At 44.9% G+C, this 9960-nt stretch overlaps 1 protein-coding gene across 1 annotated transcript; it reads left to right on the plus strand.

Moving 5' to 3' along the window:
• The first annotated feature begins 661 nt into the window (after window positions 1-661).
• LOC119315878 (B3 domain-containing protein Os02g0598200-like) lies at window positions 662-6248 on the plus strand. Its single transcript, XM_037590330.1, has 8 exons — window positions 662-793; window positions 1506-1702; window positions 2099-3017; window positions 3200-4514; window positions 4625-4744; window positions 4841-5001; window positions 5449-5715; window positions 5792-6248. Exons 1-7 carry the CDS (start codon window positions 662-664, stop codon window positions 5698-5700), a joined length of 3096 nt encoding a protein of 1031 aa, XP_037446227.1. The 3' UTR covers window positions 5701-5715; window positions 5792-6248.
• The last annotated feature ends 3712 nt before the right edge of the window (window positions 6249-9960 follow it).

Genomic DNA, 9960 nt, shown 5'->3' on the forward strand with positions numbered 1-9960 from the left:
CATCTCTATATTCAACTATATTGTCATACCACTTCACATTTTTATCTTCTTCATATGCACACATAATTATTCTCAAACATACCAACATCATCTCAATTAAATAAATTTGTCAAATAATATGGTGTCACATATGCAAATACATATCATCTAGAGTACCAAATTTCACCATATCTTTTGCAAATATAGTATGCCAACAATAGGATTATCTACACATACACACATCATCTATCAAACCAAATATAGTATGCCAAAGTCTATTTTACATACACAAATCATATATTCATCACCCCTCTTAATTCAAAAAAAAAATCCTATGGACAACATATACACAAAACAGAATTGATTTTACCTACATGTTCAACTACACATCATCTACTGCCTACCTAATCATCTATCAACTACAAAAAATTTCCTAAAAAAAAGAAACCATCTACTCATCTAACATCACCTAGTGTTGAATAATGCATCCAACCAAAGAGGGGAAAACAAAAACAAATTGGAGGGAATGGGGGAGAATACCTCAAAGAAGCTTGGGGGGGTCAGATCTGTGAGTTTGAGGGGTTGATGGAGTAGATCAAGGGGGGTGGTGGTGGGAGGGAGAGAAGGGGCGACGAACTGCCCCCTGTTCGTCGAACCAGACGCCAGAGAAGATGAGATTGGGATGGGTGGGCTGGCCCCGCGGCGTTATCCACTTACCGGGGCCAGACGCCACGGCCTTTGGCGTCTGGCCCCTTTGTCACGTCAGCAGGTCAACGGGCACGCGGGCAGTGCGGACCAGGGGCCAGACGCCAGGGTACCAGTCTGCTTCGTAACCCAGACGCCATGGACCTTGGCGTCACCGAAAAAGGTCAGAAACGAAATTTTTTTTAGAACGAGATCAAATCGGGATTTTCTTTGCACAATGGGTCAGAACAGTAATTTTGTCCTTTATGCCGGATGAGTCGAGTGTGCGTAGAGTCCCAAGAACCGTGAAACCTCTCCTCGAGGCGCAGAAGGGCAGAAGACCAGCAGTCACGGATGGTCTTCCCTCCGCTGCCAATTCGAGCTTCGCTTTAAACCCTTCCCTCACTAACAGGCGGGCCCCGCATCCACCCACCGGTGGAGTGGAACCCCATCCCTCCCGTTGTGGGGACTCGTATTTTGCGCTTCGGGGCAAACTGCTGGAGCAGTGCAGTCCGCAGCCGCAGCAGCAAATACGAGGCGTCGCGCTCTTAATACCAGCCAAAAGAATAAAAGGAAAAAAAATCGAGCTCTTCACTTTTTCACCCTGATCATCCTGGCTTTGGCAGAAAGGCGCATTTTACTGGCGAGGCCTAGGAGAGCGCGATAGTTGCCAGAGACCCCCTGATGCTTTCTTGATTTGGCGGGGGACTCAGCTGGCCCGGAGCCGGAGGTGAGGGTTTTTGATTTGTTCGTTTGGGCGTTTCATTCATGGGGTGGGTCAATCGTGGGGGTTTCTTTGATCCTCGAGTTCCTGGAGCCAAAACAAGGACTAGTAGTACTAGTTCTCCTGGTCCTGGGAGAGATTTCTTGTGGATTTTCGGTCTAGTGTTGGGTTTTTTATTGGATGTGTTCGAGGAGCAGGGCAAGTAATCAGAAACCGCACCCTTCACATTCTCATCTGCTCCGTCTCTGTTTCTGTCTCGCACCCAGAGTGGCGCGGCGCGGCGCTCCGTCCGGCAAATGCCCCAGTCCTTAACAGGTGAGGCCTCCACCTATTTCTTCCGACCTGGAAGAGCAGCCCTTCTTTTTCGCGGCGAGGGCGTGGGGTTCGCCTTCGCCGCCGGCAGAGAGAGAGAGAGAGAGAGAGAGAGAGTTCTGCTCCATGAATCCAATCGTCGGGTGGGGGAAGGGCACATCGGTCATTTTAAATCTGTGTTTAGAGAGGGGGATTAATCTCTCTAAGTCAAATGTCAAACATTTTCAAACGGGCACAAGGGGCAATTGCAAAGTACTTTAGTCCTTTTGTTTTGTTAGTTTTTTTTTTTGCAAAGTACTAGTACTTCTGGTAGTATCGGAAAAAAAGTACACTTTTTTTGTTTCTTTGAGGTTCAAGAGATGATTAAGTGGCTTTTTGTGCTGTCAATTGTTTGGGCAGGAGAAGGGAGAGGATGAGTAGTGGCGAGCTGGCGCACCAGAACCGGCCCAGGAGCCGTGACACGGAGATGGAATGCGAGGAGGAGGAGGATGAGACATGCAAAATGCTCAGCGAGGAGGAGGAGGAGGAGGTGGAGATGTGGGACAAGAAGGTGCAGAACCGGAAGGCATTCACTGGAAGCCTGGAGAAGGGGAGGAGAATGGAAGAGCCCATCGAACTGAGCGACGACGCCGATGACAATGAGACGATAATGGAAATGTCGAAGAAGGCGGGCAAACACAAGGAGAAGAGGAGGAGGCACAATGACGATGGTGACCATAAGAAGAAGAAGAAATCTGTGAGCAGCCATGGTGGTGACAAGAACACACATAGTGCCGATCGTGACAAGGATAAGAGGAGGGACATGCTGCTCTCGCCCAACAAGAACAAGGACCCTTTCCATTCCAAGGAGAAGAGCAGGACAATGCCGAGCAGCCACGGCGGTGATGGGAAGATGCATCCTGGTGATCACCACAATGATAACAAAAGCAGTACGATGTGGAGGTCTGAGTATGACAAGTACAAGGGGATTCCAAAAAAGGAAATGAAGAAGGATAAGAAACCGTGGCCCGTGCATAACGGTGGCAGCAGGGAGGAGGAGAAGAAGAAGACAGTGCTCGTTCTATCCAAGGAGGGCAAAATGCCTGTGCTAGACAACAGCAGCAACAAGGGAAACAAGTGGAAGAAGACGCCAATGTTGTATGATAAGGTGAAGAAGCCGCGGACCAGTGACAAGGATGACAAGGCAGGCAGTTATGACAGAAAGAAGACAACACCGGGCTATAACGCAGGGCACAAGGTGCAAAGCGGTCACGGAGAGAAGAAAAAAGTAAAATTTGCATTCTTCAAGGTTGCAGGCGAACATTTCGAGGAATTCCTGGTATGCATAATGTCATCAGTTTTGCTCTTCATGTGTTTTCATTATGCTATCATGACTTTGTGTTGAGGTGCATTTGCTCTTGCTCATATTAGTACGACCTTTTTTACCCTCTTTTATATCCCTTCACTTCTTTGTGTGTACCGTGATGACGGTGTTTAATCGGTGTGCACGCTGATGTGCAGTTGATACCACCAAAGCCGGCAGGGGCATCCAAAATGGTGGGCTTGACTAATCAGCTTGTATGTCTTGAAGACTCAGAGGGGAAGTCTTCAATGGTCAGGCTATCAGTGGTAGATGGTTCCCTAGCTTTTTATCAGGGGTGGAGCAATTTTGTTTCAGACCATTCCATTAAGTGGGCTGAAATCATCCTGTTTGAGTACACTGGCTGCTCAAAGTTTTCTGTGCGGGTCTTTGGTGCGGATTCTTGGGAGAGAGTATCTTTCACTGTTGAAACGCGAGGTGAAGAGAAGAAACAGAAAGAGAGTTATGCACCTGATGATTTGGCCCCATGTCGGTGCTCTAGAGACATAAATGGTCATCACTATGTTTCTGGTGAATATACTAGGAGCAACAGGCCTAAAACAAAGTCTGATGGATATACGGATAACGCTGAGGTTTCTCCTGGTAATTTAGTTGCTAAATCTGCGAATGCAGTTCCAGGGACACGTCGTATGTCTGCCAATTCAATAGAAGATCCTAACGGAGTAGTAGGCGGGATCGTAGGTGGATCCTCAATGGCTCCAGATAACAAGGATGGACATTTGGCGAATGGGAAGCACACAGGAAATGCTATTTTTCCATCATATATAAAAGCTACTACAAGGAGCCCTGAAACAGTTGTAATTGCCGACGAAGCTCCTTTAGCACAAGAAAATAAGGACACAGTGGCTCTTGATAACAAGGAAGCAAATCTGACCATTGGAGAGTGCAAAACGAAGTGCAATGCTTCAATAACTTGCAACAATGAAAAAGCAACTAGGCTTGATTTAGTCCCAGTTACTATTGATGCAGCTCCATTGTCACAAGAAAATGGTGATGCAGTCGAGCTAATGACATTTGCTGGTCACATAGAAGATGCAGTCATGATGAAGGAATCTACTTCGGCAAAATGTGCAGAAATACACGGTTCAGACGAAGATTTAAGGAGGAAACAAGAAGGAAATACAGTTCGATTAGAATGCACTGCTGCTGCGGACAAATTTCCTAGCAATAACAAGATGGACACCAATGGAAATGCTTGCAGCAAATATGAATATCCAGGAGGTTCCCAGTGCTTGGGGAAATGGAAGGAGGCTACTGTGAGTGGTCGAGAGTCTCTTGATGGCACTGAACTGATTAGACCTGAAAAAAGACTGAAAACTGAGGAGAAATTGGTTGGTGCAATGGGAGTAAACCCTGTTGAACGCGGGTATGATGGCACTCACTCCTGTGTGCCTAGCCAAATATCAGAGTCTGGGCTTACTAGGACGAAGATTGAACATTCTGTCAATGGAAAAGGTGAAAGGATGCCTTACCATAATTTTCTAGGGCTGCTGCAACTACTTATTACTTTCTTTAATAGGGAATTAAGTTCACATTTTATAGCATATATACATTTTTGTTTGTAGGCGCTACTGGTAAACCTGAAACAAAAATAGAGCAAGTGGGACCCGTGGAAAGCATTGGATGCAGACAGGAAAGGAACAATATTTCCATGAGTGCCAACCGTGCAGTTGCACATCAGACAGGTGAACTGATTCTATCTGGTTTTTCAGTGTAGAATCAGAGAGGTTTGCCAACTAGGCAAGGCATTTCTTATTTAACACTGAGATTTTCCCATGCAGAACATCATTTCTTCCGACAGGAGGATGCGAAGTCTAGCAATCCTGCGCCCCCGGTGCCTTTGCTGCCTGTCAAGGTTGAAGTTTCGGAGTTAGATGATCATCGTCCCGTATTGAAGGCCAGTTTACAGTTCGTCGTCCCTTCTACCACTCAGACAAGGCTTGTGAGTTGTTTAGACACCATAAATAGTCTTCTTTTGCAGTTTCACCATTACTACTGTTTTACTACTACTTTCATGTCTGTATGCTTTAGTATATTGTGGTATAAGACATCCATCCACCATACTATACCTAGCTATCTTAGTGCTTTCGAAGGTTCTTATAGAACATATGGTAAGATCGCTGTATCACTTGATGTTGTTCAAAGCTAAAGTTGTAAGCGTGCGTACAAAGCTTGTGAGATTGTTGATGAAGATGGAAAATCCATTAAGCTGTGCCGTGTAACCACCACATCAGATCTTATTTCTCCAAATGTTGTTATGAGTACATCTTCATCCTCGTGTAGTTGTGTGTTGAGGTTTATCAGGTATTTATGGTTTCAGTCTTGGCACCATTTAGCTGCCCCTCAGCAACCATTTACTATCTATCAACTTGTTGTATCTTCATTTTAGGAGTTACCCGATCCACTCTCCAATGCTGTTGGGCGCAAAGGGAGGCTGGACCGGAACATTGTAATGCTGAAGGATCCTATGAAGAGATTATGGCCGGTGTTTTACCATGAGACCTCCTTATTCGTGGGCTTTACCGGTGGCTGGAAATCTTTCGTCGCAGCAAACAAGCTTGAGGCGGGGGATCTCTGCGTGCTTCTGATGGACCTGGATGAAGATGAGCTAGTGTACGATGTTGAGATCACCAGGAAATGAGGCCATTGCTCTTTGGTAAAGCTTTCATCCTAACGCTTTCAGATTTTTTTTATTGTCGGGCAACATTTATTTTGGCTAACACCTGTTATAGTCTCCCCTGATGCTGTAGAGGCAGTGATCATCAGCATCAAGGAACATGTTTCTGTTCTGTGTGGCTGGAAAACTTTTGACGAGGATGTGGTCTACATCTTTGTGTGTATATAGTGCGCGACCCTGGAAGACGCTGCTGCTCGGTGTATTTTGTAAGACTGACAAACATCCTGGAAATGTGAAACTCAAGCAAGGGGCATGTTATTTTGGAGGAGTGAAGCAGGAAAGCTGTATGTGGCCTTGTTGCATCAGGTGTTGGAAACGGAGGATGTGTAACCTATCTCAAGTTGGTCGTTTCGCTTTTGCTCTTTTGTTTCTTGATTGGATCCCGTGGTTTGAAACCTTGGATCGGTTTGTGTAGAAGGAGCCATGACCATGTGTTTTGGCCCATCAGTGAGTGATGTAGTGACAGGTAGTCGCGGCCCAGATGGCAAGCCTCGTCAGACAGAAAGGGTGCTTGTAGCAGATTTCTGTAGTCGCCTGAATTTCCGTAGGATTGGTTGGTTGCCATCAGATTGTGATCTCAGAAGTAGGGCATGCGGAATGCCCAGGTCCCTCCCTCCGTGGTGGCCGCGGCGTCACCCTCCATCTGCCCAGATTGAATGCGTCTTAATGGCTTAGCGCTTAATGCTTGGGGGATGAGACGGGACCGCGGCGTGCCGTGCTGTGCCGGGGGAATCATTTTCAAGCTTCATTCAGGCTTGAGGAGGAGTTGGCAGAGGTTGGCGGTCTTCCTCGCGAACACCTTCTTAATTTCAGGTCATCAAACCCCCCAACGCCCCCGACCCTCAGGCCGCTTGCCATCGCATTCACAGGGAGGGATATGACACATGTTCTCCAACGCTACGTTCCGTGGAAACGCCTCCGACGGGCTGCATTTTCCTCTTCTTCTTTTCTTCTTCATGTATAGTACGTACTATATACTTAGGGACCAACGGTTTGGACGCAACAGGTTGCGTGTTTCGTGGCATAGCACACAAGCGATACACGATGTTGGATAAGACTTCCTTTTTTGTGACTGTGAGTAGAGAAAGAAAGAAGTGACATGTCTGCCGTCGACGCAACCATACCAAACATGCATGTGTGCTTGCTAATCCTGTTTCCTGTGTGTGCAAAGAGTGTGGCCCATCAAGCGTGCGTGCGTGCGTGGCTCTTCTTCAATCCTGGCTAGATTTCGTCGTCACCGACCGTGTGCATGCCATGTTTTATGCGTCACATGCAAAGGCTGCCGTCTAGCTTATAACCTTGACTTTGACTTCCATTTCGATCCATCAAGTCGAGAAAGTACCACGTGATACCAACCTCATATGCTCCCGATTCTAGAAGTTAAAATTTAAATGTCCCCCAAAAATGCTGATATTTGCTTTGTGAGTGTTCACAAGACATGTGTCTACAACACTGGAAAAAAATAATCCAAACTCAAGATACACATTGAGAAACAAAGATGACAAATCCTTCATGAATAAAGTAAAAGACACAAGAGTAAAATAGATAACCGCTACTCCCAAGGATTTTTAAGGCGTCTGTTCGGATGACCGCCATACGGCACTAGTCCCCGGCAATAAAAGCCCGACGATGATGCGTCCCCATCACCAAATCCCTAGCCGCCGCCACCCCCTCCTCACCGCCTTCTCCCCTCCCATCTCCTTCACTCTCAACGACAATGTCGTCGTGCAATTGCGGGGCAAACTCTGCCCATGATGCACTAGCCACGGCAACCGGCGCATCCTCCTCCCATGGCGGCGGGCGCGACAAAGATGGGAGGCTCCCATGGAGGCGGGCATGAGGGGTGGATCTGCTGCCTCGGGTGCCATTCTACCCCTCAACGAGGTCGTCCTCATCAACACTGCCCCACTTGACATTGAGGAGCCGAGGCCAGAGCCCGAGGACCCATTCGCGGTCATGATGCGACTATCCGAGCTCGAAGCGTATGCATGCCGTTGCGAGGAGCGCACACTCAATTTCGGCTCCGCTCGGTTCGACGAGGAGGAGGCGACGTAGCTCGCGATTGTCACTCCAAGCTCCGACCCCTAACCTACCTCAATTCAAACGAGGACGGGGAGGAGGATGACTAGACGATGTCGGTGACATAATAGTCTAGGTAGCAGTAGCAATGTTGAATAGCGACATTGTATATTTTAAAAAAAAGTCGTTTAACCGACATTTTAAGTTAAAAAAATGTAATGTGGTATATTTTGACCACAAATATATGTTGCTAACTAATTTAGTTGATTATGTTGTTGATACATGTGTTTGGTCAGATTATATTGAGCTTAAATTGCCCTTCGATTTTGAAGGTACTCCCTCTGTTTTTATTTAGTCTGCATATTAGGTTTGACCGAAGTCAAACTTTACAAAGTTTGACCAAGTTTATAGAAAAATATATAAACATTTACCATAACAAATCTATATGATGTGAAAGTACATTCAATAATGAATCTAGTGGTATTGATTTTTTTATTGTATATATTAATATTTTTGTTTATAAACTTAGTCAAAACTTACAAAGCTTGACTTTGACCAAAGCTAATATGCGGACTAAATGAAAATGAAGGGAGTAATAACAATAGCCCTTTAGCGACTTTGTGCTTGCGCACATTTTCGACAACCTCCAAACTCATATGAAGCACGCAGCATGTCAGATGAAGATCGATGGTATGACAACTCTGCCAGAGTTACTCTAAGGCACGTTAGCACTAGACATTTACCCAAGTCCATCTCAGCAAGATGCTTTGTGGGCTTTATCTTTTTCACCGCAGATGTGTGCAGCAACATCAACTTCTCTCTAAGAAAAAATTGTATAGGTCAATCCAAGAGAAAATAATATATTAGCCAAAAGAACATTGTTGCGCGGGAGGTCTACACTTTTAGAAGCATGCATGCAGACTGAGCGTCTGGAATTAGATTGGATAGGTTGATGGAAACTTTAGGAGTTGTGGAACTTAGATGGTTATATTCCTTATGGTGTAAGTTGCTCATCTGGATTTAAGTCCTAAACTTTGCAAGGATGTTCGAACTGTCCTGAATTTATATCAGAATTTAACCACTTTATTTTTCATTAATAAGCGACGTGTCAAACAATGAGGTGTTTGTTAGACTTCATCAATCTTAAGATGTTTGTTAGACTTCATCAATCTTAAGATGTTTGTTAGACTTCATCAATCTTAAGATGTACATGTCATTTCAGTCTTTCGGAGTCAGAGATACTCATAGGGACAACGGTGTGCGCGTGTGCTTTTCATATGGATGAGTGTATGTAATGTATTAATAACCCTCACGTATATGGGATCAATTGTAGCATTTCTCGATAAATAAGAGTGTTGAACCCAATGAGGAGATAACGGTAAAATTAATATTACCTTCAAGTTCTATCGACCACCGATACAACTCTACGCACACTTAACGTTCGCTTTACCTAGAACAGGAATACTAGAAGTTCTTTGTAGTTATAAAGGGATAGGTTTAAGATAATAAAGACTGTGAAAATAAATGTTAGGTGATGTTCTAATTAAAGTACAATTAAATTAGTATAGCGAGTGTGGAAAACTGATGGTAGGATTTGTGAAATTTTCCCTAAGCAATTGGCTAAGTTATTAGACCGATAGCAAGTTTTTATGTGGGAGAGGCCACTGCTAGCATGTCGTCCCTTACTTGAAATTCTATGCACTTATGATTGAAACCATTAGAAAGCATCCGCAACTACTAACGTTCATTAAGGTAAACCCCAACCATAACATTAAGATATATTGGTCCCCGTTCAATCTCGCATGAATCAATTTCTATGGTAGGAAAAAACTTCTGTCACTCTTGCCCTACAATGCATAGTCCTATCAATATACAATTAACCATATGGTGTGATCCACACACGCGATCATATGATGGGCACCAAAGGACAACAACATAATCACGAGTAAATTAAACCAATCATAGCAATTCATCAATTACCTCAAAGGACAATAAAAATCTACTCAAACATCATAGGATGGCAACACATCATTGAAAAATAATATGAAGCATAAAGCACCATGTTCAAGTAGAGGGTACAACGGGTTGTGGGAGAGTGGACCGCTGAATATAGATGAGGGAAGGTGATGGAGGTGTTGATGAAGATGACGGAGTTGTTGGAATAGATCTCCATCACACGATAATTGCCCCGACGGCATTCTGGAG

This window comes from Triticum dicoccoides, chromosome 6A (assembly GCF_002162155.2).
Source record: "Triticum dicoccoides isolate Atlit2015 ecotype Zavitan chromosome 6A, WEW_v2.0, whole genome shotgun sequence".
In the NCBI taxonomy this organism is placed as follows: domain Eukaryota; kingdom Viridiplantae; phylum Streptophyta; class Magnoliopsida; order Poales; family Poaceae; genus Triticum; species Triticum dicoccoides.